The 20,895-nt window shown below is 37.2% G+C and overlaps 1 protein-coding gene across 2 annotated transcripts in view; it reads right to left on the bottom strand.

Annotated features, from left to right (window-relative positions):
* Positions 1 to 11,701: 11,701 nt before the first annotated feature.
* The window catches only part of LOC139735418 (uncharacterized), a 70,157-nt gene continuing 60,963 nt past the window's right edge, over positions 11,702 to 20,895 (bottom strand). For both annotated transcript variants that reach the window (XM_071646169.1, XM_071646170.1), the window contains exons 8-11: positions 15,452 to 15,588; positions 14,143 to 14,306; positions 12,761 to 13,027; positions 11,702 to 11,933 (exon numbers count right to left, since the gene is read on the bottom strand). In XM_071646169.1, the coding sequence (XP_071502270.1) occupies positions 11,785 to 11,933; positions 12,761 to 13,027; positions 14,143 to 14,306; positions 15,452 to 15,588 (717 nt within the window). In that variant the 3' untranslated portion in view covers positions 11,702 to 11,784. The remainder of the gene's footprint in view (positions 11,934 to 12,760; positions 13,028 to 14,142; positions 14,307 to 15,451; positions 15,589 to 20,895) is intronic.

The following is a 20,895-nucleotide window of genomic DNA, read 5'->3' as shown; positions in this document are numbered from 1 at the left end:
GTTCTTTATATCATATGTTATTTTGTTGTATCAGTAAATAAACAATACAAAACAAAGGAAATAAATTCATTGAGACGGGAGAAATTAGTTTTTTCATGCGAGGTATTTTGTCATATTAAGATCGCTTTATATCAAGTTTCCACTGTATTGTACCACAATTTCACTACTTCTTATGACAATGCGAAAGAAGATAATCCTAACTTAGTGAGTGTATCGACAGCACACTGAATTTTGACCAGTTTACGTAAAAAAAGAGGGAAAAAAAGATGATCATGATGATATGCTTGTATTCATAACACCTGCCCTTACAGGTGTAAGACTTGTCATGATGCTCAGTTTTGGCAGCCGTAAACAAGTGCTCATTCAGTGCTCTAGATCTCATGGATAACAAAGCGTAGACCCTATCAAATCTGGCATTTGCAAGTATTTTACACGTTACTGATGTAGCAACCAAATATTTGTTAATTTATACATTATGTGCTTGAAATAAGTTAACCCATCTTCCCCCAAAACACTGCCATTCCCTATAGGGATGATATGTGGTACTCCTGGTCCTCATAGGTGAGGGGTTAAGTGTAGATAAAAACACCTGGGGTGGTATTCTGAGACCGTTTTATCTCTGTTGTAAGTCTATTGTAACAAATCGGTATTCTGAACACCGTTTTATCTCTGTTGTAACTTCTGTTGTAACTTCTGTTGTAAGTAGTGTTTTATCTTGCGCACTCTTTGCCTGCGCATACCATTGTCTTAGGGTATGCGCACGCGTGTAACAGTGGGCGCAAACCTGAACACCCATTAGATTACACGGTATTCTGAAAACTGTTTTATCTTCTGTTGTAAGTCATGCCCCGTGCAAATTTATGCTTCTGAGATAAAACAGGGTGGAAGGTATTATAACTCCGTTGTAACTTTCGTTTTAACTTATGTTAGATAGTGAGATTATTCTTCAACTCAATATTGTGGTATGCGAGTTCAAAATAAAAAAGATATACAAAAAATAAAAACAATGTATGTACAGAAAGGCAAATGATATAGCAGTTTGACAAAACGTAAACTCATTCCACAATACAAAATTTGGTAACAGTAACATTGCAAGTACATACGCGTAGCATAATTATGCACATAGATAAAAACACAAACACATGAATAGAAAGGTTACCGGCACCGTCGGCACTAACTTGTTTTAAGCACTATTTATTTCAAAAATATCTTTCAAAATATTAAATATTTTTTAATATGATTTCACTATCTTCACCAAAAAGAATTCATTATCAGTACCTTTGGGTGTTTCAAAAATATTTATTGCTTGGGATGGCGCGAATCCTAAGAAAAGTATTAGAAGTCTAAGGTTCCATGATGGAACTTTACGCGATAATGCTCTCCAAGAGATATCTTGTGAAGATAGTGACAACAACAACAACAACAACAACAACAACAACAATGATATTTAATGATAATAATAACATGGCATTGCAAGGGCTTAACTTAATTTAGAAGCGTCTAGTTCCACATAAACCATGAAATTTGGGTTCCTCTTATGAACGCCAGATATCTTCTTATTTTTTAAACAAAATTTCAAATAAAAAGACTCAATCTGAGATAGCTTTGTGAATCCCCTACTGCACCAACTATACGGCAAAACCGGTAAGAAGGCATAATGATCAAGCTTCTGTTGTAACTTTATTATCTCTGGCTCTCTTTACCTGCGCATACCATTGTCCTATTTGTGCGCACGCCAGAGAATGAGCGCTTGTTAAAACGCGCAGAGTTAAGCAAGGCGCACTTGCCCAAGGGAGAAATCTTATTGGTTGAAATGTCTTGGATGCTACTTCTAACAATATTTCCTATTGGATATGATTATTGCGATGGGCGTGGTTATCATGACTTACAACACCGTTAAAACAGTTTTCAGAATACCGATTTACAACTGTTTTAGCGGTGTGTAAACTCACAGACTTACAACACAAGTTACAACACAAGTTACAACAGAGATAAAACGGTGTTCAGAATACCACCCCTGTCCATCCCACAGAGTTCATGAATTGATTCTCCAGTGGAGATTAATGTAGTTTTAGATTGTGACAAATGATGCACTGGATGCTATTCACCTATTGCATTCCTTGGACATTGTAAGTCGGTATGTTTATTGTAGGCTCGCAAAGATGTTTTAACAAATTTTGCCAACTTGTATTCTGGTTCATATGTCTTATGTTCAAGACTGAGTTTCCTCATTTGAAAAGAAAAAAAAATGTTTTTTTTAAATATTTGTAATAAGTTATTGCAAATATATTTACAAACAGAAAACTGAAAAGTCAAAGCTGTGTTTTGTCTTCAGTGTACCATGCTCAATAGTCTCACATTAAAAGTGCTGTATGTGAATTCAAGTTCACTACCAGGTAATTTATAACCTATACCCTTGTCCAACATTATAATCATACATCCTATTCCAGAAATGTGTAACCTCTTAAGCCACTTTCCTAGACCCTTGTCCAAACCGTGAATAGTAAATCTTTTACTTTGATTTCAAACTTTTAAACAGTTACCAGTATCTTAGATCCTTGTCCTAAATGATAATTTTAAGTCATACTCATGTACAAAATGTACATTTCTATCCAAAGCTTGTAGCCCTGATATATCACAAGGTCAAATGGAAAGTGCTATAGATAAGTCTACATGAAGACTTCAAAACTAACTGCAGAGATTTCCAACACATACATGTACATTTGCAGGTGAATAGTGTGGTGCAGATGTGGCTGTTTGTGTACAATCGCTGCTTTAAAGCCAAAACATAGTTCTGGTACGCCTGCAAAAGGTGTCAAATTTTGCTCCCAAATGTGAACGTATGCCAAGGAAATGAGCGGAATAACGCTGTAATATATTCTATTGTATATATTCTATATGTTATACAAGATATTCGATGGGTAACGACGAAAGTGCAAAATATTAACCAAAAAGGTTCAGTCTCAGAACTTACCCGAACGGGTCAGGCTAAACTCGGACTCGGGGATAACTCGGCCTCGCTTTGATGGCAGGCCGAGTTGTATTGGTTGTCCCTCTGGATTGTACAGTGTTGTACTATGGTAGCGCTAGCAGCCTGTATAAACTACATTGTAGCGCTTCGCGTTCTGGCTACTCGCAGTAATGGTCCGAGTTGTTACAACATGCACATCAAAAACCTCATTGGCGCGCATGCAAAATTAGTGTGCGCCTATCAAGCACCTCTATAAACAATCAAAGACGCTTGATAAACAACAACAAAAACTTCAAAGACCGCGCGTCTCAGCAACTGAGGTGATGTGTGTATAGGCTTGAGGACCGCACGCTGTCCATTTGTTTTGTACAGGATTAGCACGCACTTTCCTGTCTGTTCAGTTAGGCCTCGTTTGGTATTATACAGCAGAATATGGCGATCACAAACTGCGTGTAAATTGTCTGAAATAGGGTCGAGTTTTCCCTGAGACCAAGTTGTTCTGGAGCCTTCTGGAATAAAAGTCGGTTTTCCGACTTTTATTTTTCTCAAAATTTTTCTCAAAATACTCCAAAACGACTCATCATTCCGGCAAACTGCGTCAGCCAGGTTAGTTTCTTTGTAGACTCTTTCAATATATTGCAAGCAAATATGAAATAACTAGACGGGTTCTCAAGCCCTTACCAGAACTTTGTTTTCACTTTAATGAAGGGGTAAATCTTACTATGCACTGTAGGATATGTCTTTATAAATGCATTTTTATTCTGAAAGTGCTACACGAAAACACACACATGCACACAAACACACTCCAAGTAAGCCTCTATGGATTTCCAATTCCCACACTCTGTCTTGTACTATCACACATAACAATGCGCATAAAATCCATGCATTTTAGTGTTTTTGTCCTGTAATTCTTTATTTGCGTAAATCATTTTGATCTACTTATACATAATCATCACACATTCAAGAGCGTATACTATTCAAAATTTAGTGACCACTATACACCATAGTGTCTAAACATAACCCATCAGTTTCAATATATCCAATACATAAATGCTCCTGAATTTAAAAAAGAATGAAAATTGTGTTAAGTAACTAGAATAAATAAATTCAGCATAACATATCAGTTCACCTTCTTTGTAATTGGGAAGCCCATATATTTCCAAGTATCTCTTCGTATAATACAACGCTATGACGTCTTGACATTCTGTGATACTTGATTTGAAGTTTGCTGCATAACAACATCACTTTGTTCATAGATGTGTGAAGCTTAGAGTTAAAAACCTGATTTTTCTCTTTTGCCGGTAACCTCTTTTCTGTGTTAGAAAACAAGAGGTTCGTCCAAAAATTGTACAGTAACATCTTGATGCAACTGCCTCGATTTGCACCTCCCTAGTAGTCAAATACACTGTACTTCTAACTATGTATATCATTACTACATGTACATACAGTATATTTTGGTGTATTCTTTTGAATACAGAAAATAAAACATACTAGCACACAAACTAAGCATGAACATATACAGGTATATTGCATGACCAAATTTAAATACATTGTTATCATGTAACAGCTACATGTATCTCAACATCTTCACCAACTATATACATAGCATAGTTCATGGTTGACATAATTTTCTTCATGGAGAACATGAAAAATGCCATATATCAATTTCTCCATTTTCAAGATGATCGAATTGAAGTCTTCTCATCGAATCTGGCATGAGTAAAAAGAACATTCACAACCTGCTTACGTAAAAACATAAATAGCAACCTCTACCTAGTATCAATGGCCAGTAAATAAAATCTGTAAAATATAGGAAAATACAGGTTAATAATACAGGAAATATACACACAACTATACATGTCCATATTTGTGTGTTGGGCTTCATTGTGTGCATGATATAGATCATGTAATCTTCTCAAATGCATAGAGTAACTGGTGCTTGAAATAAATACAATCATCTAGAAAAACACTGATAACTTTCTTTACATTGCATATCATCTTAGACCCAGGATTCCCCAATATGCCACTATCACTGGTACTAAAATGTACGGATATTCCATTACACTCTGAATCTATAAATATATTTCTTCTAACTGCAATGCAAAGTTCACTAAAAACAAAGAGTTGTATATGGTGATTAAAAAAAAAAAGTAAGATGCTGAAAGTATGAATTGAAGGATTTTTGAGAAGTAATATTGCAAATATTCAAGAATTCTTCGTAAAATGAGTGAAAACTTGTGAGGTGACAGAATGCTTGAATATATGCACAGTGTGCACACATGACAAGACAATATCTTTCAATTGCCCAGTGGAAGTGCTCAATTTATACAGTGATACATACAACCAGAGAAGACAAAAAATAAAAACAATGTAACAAAAAGCATATTATTCCAATTTGCACCCTCTAATTTGTGCCATGAAACGAAATTATCACAACTTTTTTACAACTTCACAAATATTGTCTTTCTCTAAAAACAATATAAAAACACCACCTGGTACAATCAAATGATTCCTTTAAAAAAAATACCTGACATGCTGGATAAAAGTTATTTTAATCAAAGTTAGAGAGTGATTTCAGAAGGTGGTTTGAAATTACACCTTTTAGAAACATGTAATAGATACAGTCCTCGTGATAAAGGCTAATTACAATTTAAGCCTATTACAGAGGTAAAAACAATACCTAATGCTCACATGCAATAAAATGCACAGATATTCACATTAAAGAAGAAGAAAAAATACAAGTTGTGGTCACATTATTAGTCAGATTTAAAAAAATGGGAATATTCAATGCAAGACTGTGTGCAAGTAATGGGGAAATAGAAAAAAAAAGACCCACCTGGGGCCACAAATGCCTAGCACATACACATAATATCAGAGATGGATTTGGAAGCTAAAGGGTCTGGTAAATCACTTCACTGCATAGGACATGTCTGTTTTATGAGCTGTACGTCTCTCTGTTATTCCTTTTTACAGATGTCCATCAATGTGAACAGTACACTGTAATTCTCAAGGGTTGGTTAGAAATAAACCTGAGATATGTATGTCTCCACAAACATGTGAATATGAAGTCACAGTTCGAATCATGCGCCAGTAGGCAGCCATCAATCATGGCCTGAGCTGGGGACTTGGACCAAGAAAGCTTGCTTTCAAATAACCAAGCCACTATTCATAATGATTCATATATGATGTCCCTACAGAACAGTCTGCGTTGGCCTCTGTAGTTTAATGGCATTATGGTGGCGTACCTGACAACATACTGGGAGTTGCAATCTTTGGCACAGGAAGACAAGTTGCTTGGCAAAACACACAAACAAACAAACAAACAAACAAACCCAATTCCCATCATAGTGTTTTTGATTGAATCATCTGATGGATATCTCAAACTCACAAAAGGGAGAAACTCATCAAACTTTGCAAATTCGGGGGCGTTACCAAACAGTCTCGAATGGAGAGAGATGATTTACAACTTACAAGGGATTTCTGCACTTGGCATGAGCTTTTATAGTCTTGTGGTTAATGATTATCAAATATAGTGTATACCCAGGTTGTGTATGTTTGTCTTGGGAAGTTTCTGGCAGTACTAATGTTCTACATGGTATCACTTGTTCATATAGCGCTTCTGGATGGCTCATCAGCTGGTATAGACAGTAATTTAATGTAACAACACAAATTTACCAGAGGAAAAGAAAAAGATGAAAGCTGACACTAAAAAAGTTACCTAAGATACAATGTAGATGAAGATGCACATGGCAAGTGATATACCATTTATCAAATTGATAATCATGATTTCAAGATAGTGGAACATTTTGTTGTATTTATCCATAGGCAGATCTTCTGATGTTAACAAATGTCACAGGTTTGAGCACAATCAATAAATAAAATCTATATATTCTGTTCAATGCTAAAAACTAGACAACCCAATAATTTATGATGCAAATGAATCTTATATCTCTGGTACTGTAAGTCTCTTGGGCACCTAAAGGTATTATCTACTTCAGGTCTAGCAAACTTTCCATTACATATTGAAGAAGGTATGTTCCAAGAGTACTCTGACTCGTGCAAAGTACAAGAATGATGACTTTTGTTGGTAGGAATAAGGAAGATGTTCCCCATCTTGCCACAGGTAGCATGGTGACTATGGGAAAGGGGAATTATATAGCCTCTCCTACTGCAAATTTGTTGACTATGATATGATATTTCAAACGTGCACATAATGAAAGAACGAGACAATATTCAAGGCACAAGTTGAGTATATTACTGTTTGCTGTCAGATTCTCATGCACATTCCAATTCATTGTTAGGCAGTGGTGTTCCTTTCACTCTTATCAATACATGTAGCTTGCATACATTGTATTACTCATTTCTATAATTGCTGTATTTAAATGTGTTATTCGAATGTATGCTCATGCTAGCATACGATTGGTGGTTTGGAAAAGAAAAAGGTATCTGTATAGATATAGCAAAGCTCTAGTTTTCATATCAATATCATATGAGCAGAAGATTTGGATTTAGACAATGAATTATTACTTCTAGTTGTCATCTATTGTTCAGTGGTTTATAAGCAAATAACAAACGTTGGCGAAGGTGATGGGACAAACTATCACTTCCGAGGCGATCTGGATGTAGCTATCTTTCCGAAGCGCAGCTGAGGAAAGATAGCGTACACATTCAGATCGCCGAGGAAGTGATAGTTTGTCTCATTGCCTGAAACTAAAAGTTGATTATTTGCTTTATATTCCATATCTAGGGTCCTAGAAATTCCCATTTTATTCCACATCTGAAACCGTTTTAGCTGTCTTTAGGTATCCTTAGGGCATAGGCTACGTGTGCGCGTAGATGACAAAACAATGAATTTGCTGCGCGCACCGCGCGGCACCGAAGTGAAAGTGCGTTGCACTGTGTACTATCAAGTGACCTAGTTAAATGATAGTCCACAGTGCAACGCACTTTTATTTCGCGCGTACTCATCTCGCGTTAGGACTGTATGGACTGCCAGAGATCAGCGAAACAAAAGGGACTATCAACATAGAGTGTAACGAACTTTTCTTCTCAGGTGATGTGATGGGCAAAACTACGCTTTATCACGTGATCAGCTCTTGACCAATCTTATAGCAAGATTCTTAGTATGTGGAATATAATACAAACTATCTACACTTCATATGTTTGTTTCAGGAGAAAATCAATGTATTGATGCACAGTTTGATGACAGGGGGTAGTTAAGTAATTGCTAGTTTTGACTAGAACTGGCCATAAGTTTGTCATGCTAGCTTGAAATAATTACGTTTCACACCGAAAAAAAAAGAAAAAAAATAAGTATGTCAAAACAAAATGGTTTGGACCACAAATTTGATAATGGTATATGGAACATTTTTGGTGACCAATAGATCATTGCACCAACCACTGTCAGTCCCACATATCAACTTCCACATGGGTACATGTTTTTCCACTTATGGCTATGGCTGGTCTACAAGATCCCAATCATCAGACTATTGAATAATCAGCAGCTATTGCGGAAAACTTAAAGATAGTTTTCTCAAATCACTATTTTTGGTATCAATATTTCATGGAGATTATGGTAGTCCTACAGTAGATATGCTATCTACAGAAGATATAGAGCTATTTTATAAAGGAATTTGAATGGAACTGCACTGATGTGCGTAAAGTCCTACTGGTAAACAAAATTGGGCATTTAATTTTACAATGACAACACATGGTAATTCCTATTTAATAGGAAAGTTATGAATTTACTTGCCCATGTGGCAAGTAAACTGTTCACTCAAAATGATGACTAAAACACACATGAAAGTCTTTCCCTACATTAAGGCTGAGGGTTGAAACCAAAGACTAACATGACACATCAGATTTACTTCGTTCAAGGCGTACATGTACATTCGGATGATGATACAGCATTGGTCTGTCCCACACTGGTTGACAGACAAAATCTGAACTTACACTCTATATCAGGGTAAGCCTGTATCAGATAGAGCTTAATTCAGCTCTACCAGTAGCCTTTGATTATATACACACACTTACAGGTGGCTATTACCCTTCATACGGATATAATGCATAATATTGAGATAAATTTCATATCATTGCTGAGTTCAATATCATCATCATCATCATCACTGTCAAAATCAAAGAGATCGAAATCATTGCAGTCAACATCATTTTCATCATCATTACAATCATCAACATCATCATCACCATCTTCACAAAAATTATCATGATCACCAATACACAGCATCAGAGCACAGACCATGTGCTTGCAACATCCATCTCCATGAATCTGTACACGATGTGCAATTTTGACATTTAGCATTCATGGCTATCCATGCTATCAACAATAAAAGAAAAACAAATTTATAGACAAACTCGAAAAGCTCTTTGCCAAATGACAGAGAGAAAAAAACGAACAAATTTCTCACTTGCGGCTGTAGTACATTTGGCTTAGCTAAAGCTTTACACATTCCAAGCGAGTTGCACATAAATAAGGCATCGTTTTAAGACCACATTAAAGGCACTTGTGTCGCATCAAGACAGCTTGTTCTGCAACTATTAAGACACTGTCGGCCACGAAAAAAAAATCTCGAATCTCAAGTGGGTTCGGATTCAGACAGTTTGTTGCCATCTGTGTTGGCAGCAGGAGATGATGTCGATGAAGGCGGCACCTCCTGATCCTGCACCGAGACTTTTTCTTTGGCTTCTTGTGCGACTGAAAGAGATTTACACACAGAAACAAAACCCTGTTTATTTTATGTCAGTAATATACAGAAACATCAAATATTTGTTGTTGTCATTTTTCTTTTTTAAAGAATAGCTCAGTGAACCTGACCTGTATGAAATTCTCTTTTGAAAATCTTTGAAATGGTTTTACACAATTACCAATTTCAATCAAATATATCTTTTGTGTGAACACCCCTGCAGATTAATCTGATGCCTTATACTTCCAATAGCCACTTAACTCTTTATGTGCCACGTTCGCACGCCCGACTGAGTTGACGGCGTGCCAACTTCCCATACTCTGCTCAAACGAACAAACCCGCCCAAACTGATCGATAAATCGCCAAATGTCTCAATACAATGAAAGCGTTTCTCACGATTCTGTTCCTCTCACATATAGCTTGCATCTTATGTGTTGATTTTCCAGAAAGCGGTGTTCCTTACTGGATTTGCGTGCAAATTCTAAGTTTCTGTAACTGTTTTGTGTGCAAAAGTCATGCCTTTACAATAATGTAGGTACTGGCCATTTGAAATAAAACAATCATAGAGATGACATACAATTCACACCAAAGCAAAGCTTGGCACTTTTTCTACAACTTTTCTCACTACATTTCCAGCTTTAACAGAAATCTATTAAAAGTAACATAGATTTGAAATAAACAAAAACAGAATGTTTTCCCACAGCATGACCACGTTGGTGTACTCAGAATAATGTGGACACAGGGGGTTTTCCACCATGGTACATAAAGAGTTAATAAAGCTTGATTCTACAGGCAACTCCTGTTCTAAATCCTTGTGACTGGCAGTTTTCCCTTTGTTTTTTCAAAATTTTGTTATAGCTGAACAATAGAGTACATGTACATTAAGATATATAAATGATAACATTGGGACCTGAATTTTTAACTTCATTGTAATGAGAATCTCGTTATAACATTGTGTGCACTTTATGTTCATTTTGTAAAGTTGCAACTTGTAGCTTTACTTTCTTGACTTTACATGGACATAAATGTTATGACCTCCTTCTTTTAACAAATGCAAAGCTTTTGCAAATTAATTTAGTAAGTTTGTTTGTTGTAGTTGTTTTTGTATTCCTAAGCATCATAAGGTCAGTAACGGCATTTGGTGGTTGCCATGGTGACCAAACTTCAACACTCACTGCTAGCTTCACTCTGATTGGATGGTTTGGTGATGTGAATTTCAGGAGCAGGAGCGGTTGGTTCTTTGGGTGTGTTGGGGGAAGACTGATCAGGAGAACTTGAGGTCGGTGACCCTGTATTAAGGGGAAAACAATGAAAGTATTTCCAACAATAAGAACAAAAGTGCATGGCATTTATTGAATTACAGATAGGAGGAATTTAGTGTGTTTGATGTGACTGAGAAGTACATATGCCCTGACCTTTGACCCTGACCCTTCTAATGTTTGTCTATACCTTTATCATTCTCTCTTCCTCGTTTCCTTCAAACAGTTGAAGAGTGATATGGTTTTAGTGGGGGGTCTGGTGGTGCAGGGGCATTGATCCATTTTCAGGAATGGGGGGGGGGGGGAGAGGAAGGTGGCAAAACTTGAAGGATATGTGCAAGGAAGTGAGGGAAGACTTTGCATTTTCAAAACTGAAATTCAACAATGTCAAGCACATTTCTCATGAAATATTAGGAAGTTTTTTTTTTATCAATAAGTGAGAAAAATAAACATACAGGAAAAATGTGAATGGCTTAATAGCTCCCATTGGCCTCTGTTCCAGTTAGTTATTTTCATTTTACATACTAACATGCTCTTCTCTTGAAAGTATCTACTATGGGTTTGCTGGAAGTACTTGCATCTCTACCTGACCTTGAACTGAACTAAAAAAACAAAACAAAAAAACAAAAGAACCCTCAAAACATGGCCAACTTCTTCTCACAGAATTAATATATCAATTAAGGTATCTTTGACCTTTGACATAGTATCCTTAATGTTGCTTCCTCCGCTGTTCAAGTCATGTACACTCTTTTGATCATACGGAGGCATAGAGTGTGGTTATCAAAAGATGACAAAACATCAAAGACAGGTGCTCTTCAACCTGTACAGAAGTTTGTGGTTTCAAAGCAAACTGCTAAAATACAATTTTTTTCTTACCTTGCATCTGATTGGCTGTTCCATCACCTGCCTGTTCAGAGGGTGATGTAACAGACTCTGTGATTGCTGCACTGGAAGACTCTGCCTTCGTCTGCAGGTTGGATGGATTTGGTAGTGGCGAGGGAGCTACATACACAAATATAAAAACAGACCAGAATTTCACACTCTATAAATATTTCCATGCTAGTCATGTGTACATAACTGAAGATCCATTAACCTGTTGAGGATGTGCTGATTTTGCTACAACATGCATTTTCCATAGACGCTTGCCCGAGTATACTCGGGACTCGTCCTCAAAGGGGTTAACTACATGGCAGACATTACAAAGCAGGTCCAGATTTCCACCGCCCATCTCACAAAGTAGTTTGCAATTGCCATTCATTGCAGTAAATTGCTGTTACTATGGCAGCAGCCAGGAAATAACCAATCAGCTTTCAGTATTAAAGACTTCCCACAGTGACTGAAATAACAGATATTACACTCATGGCAAATATCATTATGGAATGAACCCCTTATTCTGTCTGCAGCTGGCACTTAAATAAGAATGACTTTGGTCAAATTTTCTTACAAGCCGATTCTCATTCTGGATGACAAGAGATGACAAAAATCATTGAATTATTTTTTTTTTTTAATCCTGATTATCCCTGCTCATTATCATTGGCATTATAGGTTTTCTATAAATGGACATTACACACATTATACTTTACTCTTTTACAGGTACACACTGTGAAACAATTGCTGCTTGTTTCTGCTGATGTTATACTGTCTATAACTGTCTGTACATACTTCTGGATATCACAGTCATTCAAGCTTTGTTTGTTGCCATTGCTGTTAGTGTTACCGTTGCTCCTTGTCTAGTTTTGAATGTTCTTGACTAGCCCCTTGGCATTCACTCAATAGAAATTCAACTGCTGAATGTGGACCATTAAAGTAAAATCTAGAAAACTGCCTACCTTGCCCAAATATGACCTCGTGTGCCTTGAAGTAGTACCCGTCTTCACTCTTGGGTTTGTTAATGGAACAGAGCTGGAACCCAGTCACAGGCTGGCTGCCAAAGACCTGGGCACTGTGGGTACGGTACAGCTCGGACTTGATCCGTCGCACCCCCTTCTTGCGCAGGCTCGGCGCCCTCGACAGTTTCATGACGGTCAGGTGGGGCTTGAACCCTCGCTCCCCCGTCGAGTGGATGCCGTGGCGACGGTAGCAGTTCTCCACCGTTTCTACACGCACAGAGAGGAGGATGGTGTATTAAAAGTGGAAAACAAGAAAGTTGTTAGCACATCGAAGCGATGTTTTCATAATGGCTTGAATCTCTGGAAAGACACTTTGGACCATATTCTTCAATGCAGACCAAGCTTAAAAGAATCTATCATGTCTTGGTTAATTTACCCACAGCATCAAACTATTTGCCATTTGTGACTGACTTTTTGGAAATCCTATCACACAGTCAAAGTAGCCCTCGTTTGCAAATCCTTTATGAGGCTTCAAATTTAGTGTCACAGTGACCAATAAAATGATTAAAAAGACACAAATGATGATACCCTTTAATGTACTGTAAAAGTGGTTTCTTTCGCGGTGGTTTAATTTTCGCGCTTTTCGCGCTTTGAGATTGAACCGCGAATGTAACATCACGCGAAAATGTTTTGAACTCGTTGGTTGTACAACGCTATCATTACCGACCGCGAATTTAAACACACGCGAAAAAGTCTGCACCGATGGAAACCGCGAAAGTTTCTGTACGCGAAAGAAACCACTTTTACAGTACTCTGTCACTTTTTCAACCTTCTCCATCAGCATACAACATTGTACATTAATCCCTGTAGACTTGACACACTTGTAACTAGCAGGCCTACTCAGGTGTAGCAATGTGCCTAATAAAGTCCAACAGAAAGGACACGATGACTTTGCCTTCCTATCAAGTTCCTACTGCTTCATAATTTCTGATGTTGATGTTTATATTTTGTATCCATTGCATACTTGTCAGTAACTCTATATACACTTGACGACACGAATCTGAATGTAATGTATTCGCACATTTATATTGTGTATTTTCTCTGCTTGCTTATATGGTTTTTATGAAGTTTTGAATTAATAAATCTAATCCAATCCCATTGGGGATTAGGGGGATTAGATAATCTCTATTCAATGACAATTACAGTCCAGACATCTGTGCCAATCGATGAAGAAAGCACTCCATGGTGTGTGCCAACCGGTGAATAACACATACAACAGGTTAATGAGTTCGAGACTTTTCCCCTCTACTTCCAACAATGAAAACTCCATCATGAAAACACTATTAAAACAAGACAGAAAGTAAGTTGTCACCATCCCTTACCTGCCACGGTATAGAGTGTATCCAGGATGCCATCAACATCCTTGATCTTGGCAAACATGACCTGGTTGTTGAAGTGTCCCAGACCATGGAACCAGATGCTGAGCTTCTTGTTCTCGAAGCGAGGACTGAGCAGCTGATGGCACTCCATCAGTGCAAGCTTGGCTCTGGAAAGGAAGAATTTGGAAAGGAGGGTGAGAAGAATCGAGAGAAAACTGTGAATTAAATCTTGAAATGTTACTGTACAGCACTGTAAACTATTTTTGGTCTTCATTCTATCAATTCCCTCTAAAAATGTATAGCGATGCAAGTTAAGGCAAGTCCAGTAATGCGTCATAATTCAAAAGTCCCATATGAAAGTTGTAATCGTATAACATGGAATAACAGGATGCGTGTAAAGGTTGACATTTTGCATAAAATCTTGCCCTACGCCGATTCCAGTGAACTTTACATGTTGATGTGAATGTCTCAAGCATATGATTATTTCTGCTTGTGGAGTGCACAAAGATCCATATATTTTCACACCGCAAATATTCACAGTACATGACCCCTATTCAGAACAGATACTTTCACAACATCTGCATGCTCTGTGCTCCATCTTCCCTTGATAAAATAAGGTAAAACAAGCAAGAAACATGATTTTGTGGTAAAATCATAGACAAACTAATTCACACCTTGCAACACAGGTCAATTATGTGGTCTTAATCACACTATCATCAATGAGTTTACACCCCTTAAGAATTTCAAACCTTTCTGCTATAACATTCTGTACACGTCATGTAATTTTTGAATGTTTATTTTCAGAAATTCAGCAAGTCGGGTGCTACTAGTTAACTGAACAACACACAGAAATATTAACTCTCATCCCAACATAAATATGACATGTACATGTTTATTTCTTCATTCATTACAACATGCATACTCTACAATCGTGAATCTAACCACTCATTGTTGAGAAGTCTCGATTTGCAAAAAAAAAAAAAAAAAATCATACTGACTAAATACATGGCATATATACAGTGTTTGAATCCTGATAAACAAACTTATTCATCCTGGGGTCCATTTCCTGAAGTCATCACATAAAAGTCTTTACATACATGTAAATCTCAGAATGGCCAAAGTCACTCACATGTAATTACGAGACATTTTCAAAGAGAAGTAAAATCCATTTCATGCAGTCTCTCATAGGTGTGTCTTATGAGCGTAAAGTCTCTCATAAGACTTCCATGAAACGGACCCCATCTCTTCCCCCCCCCCCCCACCAGTAAATTCATCTGCATTATTCCCTCCAGAGGTATATACATGTATTTACCTGTCCACCTCCTCATCCGTTGCTAGGTGCATCACCATGATGGTGAGATGTAGCGTTGGGATGGGCACCATGGCATCCTTCAGCTTCTCGTCCCCAGCCATCACCGTCTGCTGGACATCGTGGAGGGCCTTGTGAATCTGGGGAGAAACAAAAAGGGTAGTCCCCCTGGATTTTAACTGACGGCTGTAAAATACACAATCAAATCCCACCTTGCTTTAACTTCTTAACCCGTTGAGGACAGACTGATTTTGCTATAACACACATTTCCCTTAGACACCTGCCCAAATATTCTCAGGACTCATCTTCAACAGGTTAAAAATGCAACAATATTTGTACTCTGTAAGTTGTTGAACAAGGATTAGAGCAAACAACATTCATATTCCACACCCAAACTCTTCGAAACAGAGAAACAGCAAGTCGATGTCATTTTACTGAAAATTTAGAAGTTTGAAATTCATTCCAGTACAGAAAATTTGACACACGTACCTATAAATATCCACCTTCCGTCCAACCTTATATGACTTGAATCTAAACCCGTTTGGTTTCAATGATGCATGTTGAATCTATCCAATGTGTATAAATGCCTAATCCTTTGTATATTTGATTGCATAGACACTTCAAAGCTTTACATCTCAAATGTGTTTATCCGGGCTTTCTTACTATGTCTATGTACCAGTAGTCATTTTGTAAAAAGGCTGGATTAAAGTATACATTAGAATACTATTATACGTCTATCCAAAAGAGGAGCACCAAACATGAAATGTTCAGTGACTTGTTAAGCAGGTTTTCGGGGCAGTGGGCCATATAAAGAAATGCATAAGTTTGAAAGCAGAGCAAAGCAGAATCAGGTTTGGCTTGAATTTTAACTGTAAGCCTGCTCATCAAACTCAAATACAAAAAAAGAAAATTATATATATATACATTGTATATATATATATCAAGTTCCCTGACTTCTTCCTACTTAAGAATTGATACAAGACTTTTCGGGTGCAGGTTAAAGGCTTACACTACCCCTGGCTTGGACTATCAATTCAAGGAACTGAAAGAGTATCACTCCTATGATACACCCAGTCATGTCAGCAAGGCATGAAGCGTACGGCTTACGTCTCAAAGATTAACCTGCAAGACCCAAACGTAAACAAATCCGATTTTGCGGAGCACCCCTTAAGCTGAGCATGAGGTGAATTTCCTGTATCAATTTACTGCACAATGTTTCCCATCCCTTCTACGAAGGTATCTCTCTGAGATCTGCGAGGAAGAACTTCTTCGTTCTAATGCTGAGCGACAAATTAACGTTCCGACACTAATGCTTGTCATCATCTCGACGGCGTAACGCTAAATCCCTCGTGTCATTGGATCTAGATCATTGCTACTGAGTCATTGCCAAATTTAACACTGCCCCACACCAACTTCCTTCGGCATCTCAGGAAAGACTATCCTTTGAAATGTCATGCATTCACAACACTTCTCTACACATCAATTCATTTAGGTGTGCCATGTTAAAGAAAAAGAGGAGAAAGTTATTATGTTACAACTATGGGGTCCTAAAGCAAACTTTCAGTCTATGCCTTTTTTTTTCACATATATATCTTTCTGTCAACTGACGTGAAATATAAGCACATTCCTACCCCCCTTGCCCCACAACAGAAACAAATCCAAAATGTCACGCAAGCATAAACTAAAACAGATATCGCAACTTGAAAAAAGAAAGAAAATATGCCTGTATGTCTTCTTGGAGTAATGTATGTGTGCACAAATCTAATCCTGATGATGATCACATGACTACGCAGGCACACAGATACCTCAAAAGGTTGCGTGGCATCGAGGGAAATGTAGACGTCACACCGCTAACACCCATAAATCTCTAGCGCAAACATCGCTCATGAATGTTCGTATCAGAAACATTTCCTATGACTGGAATCATGTGGGCTGACAGATTTGAATCTCACATTCTGTCACTAATAACTACTTCACATGTCAATAAAATGTTGTAGATTTAGAATTCAGTCAAGAAGGGATTCATGTGCGAAATATTTATTTCATCTTTACAGGGCAGGTCACAAGATAGAAATATACCCAATTACAATCAAACATGGCTAATGTTCCTCATCTCTATTTGTTGGGTGAAAGTAACTACTGATATTGAGTTTCCAGTGAGGGACATTGACATCACGATGAACATTGATACTGCAATCCTCTCCTTCTAAACAAGCCACAATTCAAACAATTCATGACATACATTAAAAATATCTGCAATATCTGCAATGTATGTTTCCACAAATTTAGAATAAAGTGGGCAACTTGAAATCAGATATTGCAAAAGAAATTATTTCCTGTATAAATCATAAACAAGTCTAGAGCATAATTTTTACTTTAGGTTGAAAAAAAAAAATCTAATACCTTCAAATAGTTGCATTTGATTCCAGACATCTTGATTATCAGTCGATTTTGTTTCTTTTTATTTTCACCCGGGGGTATGGCAGAACACAGTCTAAAAGCTAACTATATTTGTTAATTTGAAATGTAGGTGATATGCTTGATCTGAGAAATAGAACCAACTTTTCACTCCGCACTTTTCTAGTGATTTCTAGAAACTGTATGTGGTTAACTCAGAACAGAAAACACCCATTTTATTGTCACGGCTGGTGTCCATTTCATAAAGGAGTTAGTTTGCGATGATTGAATGTTGCTACAATCGCAGTTACCATGGCAATGCCTGAAATTTGCACATCTGATTGGTTGTTGCATGGTCGTTGCCACAGAAACTACAATTATCGCAACTTACAATACAGTGCACTCATATTATAACAAACACATTTATAACAAAATTCTTGTTACAATGAAGTAGGAATTCAGATCCCCAAATTATATGTATATCTTTACATATTTCACTGTTCAGCTGTAACAAAATTTGGATAAAAAACGAAAGAAACTTGCTTGTCCCAAGAACTTTGTTATAATGGGAGTCCACTGTCCTTGCAAAGGGCTTTTATACGAGATGGTGCCCTTGTGTTAAACTCCCAGCAAAGTGAAACAGCTGAACACCACTAGCTTTTGGCAAGTGTTCACCACTGGCAGGCTGATACAACTGTACATTGTACGTCACCTTGCAGGTGTTAGAACTTCAGTGATCATTCTCGCTCTGTACCGTACCTGGCTGAGTACTAGACAAAGGCAAGTGTAGTAGGATTGTTGTGAGATTAACTGCATTCTGGGATCAAGTTCAACTTGTGAGTTAAAGTTCAACTTGTGAGTTAATCTTCAGATGATGTTATGCTAGATCATTTTGCCATTCCAATTCACCTCGGTGGTAAGTTCATGAAGGTCCCTTCTCAGAAATGCAAAGTGGATATTAGCTCTGCATCCTACATCGACGTCATATCTGATTATGAAATTATCTGGGTTCAAGCATTTAATTTAATAATTGTGCTTGGCCTGTCACAGTATCTTGCTGTTTTTAAAAGTGGTGAGCCAACAAATATGATGGTAATACAGGACAGGAAAAAGGGAGAAGGAGTCTCCATTTTTGGTGCTAATTCCACATTTCCTGACAATCCCACATAAGTCAATGGAGCCACTGCTACAAAAACAGAGATAGTCTCTCTTTCCAGCCACTTGGAAGAAACATTTTCTGTCAAATTTATCTTCGGGGCATGGCAGAACTAATTGGATGGAGCAACTGTGATGTTCTTTCTTGATGAACCAGCCTCTACAAATATCTTCTCGGCATATCAATAGTTTTGCTTCACATATTCACGAGACAGATTACAACAGCCCAGTATTATAAAGGAGACTACAAATTGTGTCAAATAATAAGTGTCAGGTTTATGTAGACATCTCCTTAACTAATCTCACACTTGTCGTGCTTGGGAACTGACTGCTCACTTTACCCCATACCACTAATTTTGGACCATTTTCTGTCTCAGTTGGCCAGATAAAATAACCAGTGCTGATACATGAGGAAGTCTAACAGATCAGAAACAGAAAGTAGCCATGCATCTTCATCGACAGAGTCATGTGCCTTCTCTCAAATATGGTACTCTACGAAAATACTGTATAAGCCATATATTTAGCGAGTCTAATTTTTCATGAATCAGGATTTACCAACAATTTCACAAGTAGGTAAAGGCATACTTTACCGTTTGCAGATGAAACAAAAACCCTGCATTAGTGCTTTAGAATAGTTCTAATATTTGAGTTAGAGATAGAAACAACCACTGTAAAAATTTTAATCCGTGTAATCAATGTTAAGTGTTGTTAAATACACAAAATGTGAACAATAGTTATAATAAAAATGTTGCCAGACTAAACCGTTTACAGTTACGGTTTAATGAGAAAAACACTGATATCTCCTTTAATATATTTTAGGCTTTATTGCAAAAATATTATATGGTAGGATGTTTTGTGATACAACAGTCCTACACATATGCATCAAATGTGATATCTTGAACATTTTTGAAATCACTGCTCTCAAAGGTAAACTGGACCTTTAAATTCATGATTGCGGAGTACGGCACTCAACTGAGAAATGTGTGCATGCACGTCACATTCATGTGAGGATCAGAGTTGATATTTTTGCGTGTTTTTAAATTTGCAATGTAGCACCCCACTCAAAAAACTCGGGAAAATAAAATCCTCGTGAAATATTAGGCGTATACAGTAGACATACATGCATAATGAATGAAAAATGATATGCTATCTAATCCAATCTAATGTAGTTAAAAGAATTACACTGATACGACTTACGATAATGATAATCACAGTAATAAAACTTATAACAGTAATACAATAGCTAAAACACAGCACTCGGAAGGACTCAAACTTCCACTATTTGGAATTTGCTTGCAATGTATGAAAGAGCTCTACCAAGAAACTTGTCTGGCAAACACGATTTGCCGGGATAATGAGCTGTCGTGGATATTTTGAGATCAAAAGTGGGAATTGGGTATGCAGAACCCTGCTAATAGGTGATGACTGAATTGTCTCCTAGCGGTGGTATTGAAGTGCATGCAGACTCGCACACTATGGATACCACTGTGGCCAGAAATATTGTAATTGATGTAATCAAACCATGATCGGGTCAGCTCTGAGATTGTAGTACGCTTGGTTGGTTGGTTGGTTTTATTTCCCGTCATAAAAAGGCATACAAATGAAATAACTTTACAAATATACAGAGTTGACAGAAATGCAATTTTATACAAACATATACAAATAAAAAAAATAATATCATTAAACAGTAAGAGTATGAGTTTACAAACAGAGAACCTAAACAATAATAACAAAGACAAAGTAATAGATGAGATAGAGGAAAACGGCTGGAAAACCCATATTCAGAGACACTAAAGTGACACTTGTACTTCCAGCGAATGTTTTTGACTTATATTTCCCATTATTGTCATTACTTAACAGAATCATATCATGACAGCATCATTCAATGCCCCCAT

Source organism: Diadema antillarum, unplaced genomic scaffold (genome assembly GCF_040938485.1).
Source record: "Diadema antillarum isolate AM-2024a unplaced genomic scaffold, OU_Dant_1.0 seq00000577_RagTag, whole genome shotgun sequence".
Lineage (NCBI taxonomy): Eukaryota > Metazoa > Echinodermata > Echinoidea > Diadematoida > Diadematidae > Diadema > Diadema antillarum.
The sequence above is the reverse complement of the archived record's forward strand: the minus strand, read 5'-3'. Positions and strand labels throughout refer to the sequence as shown.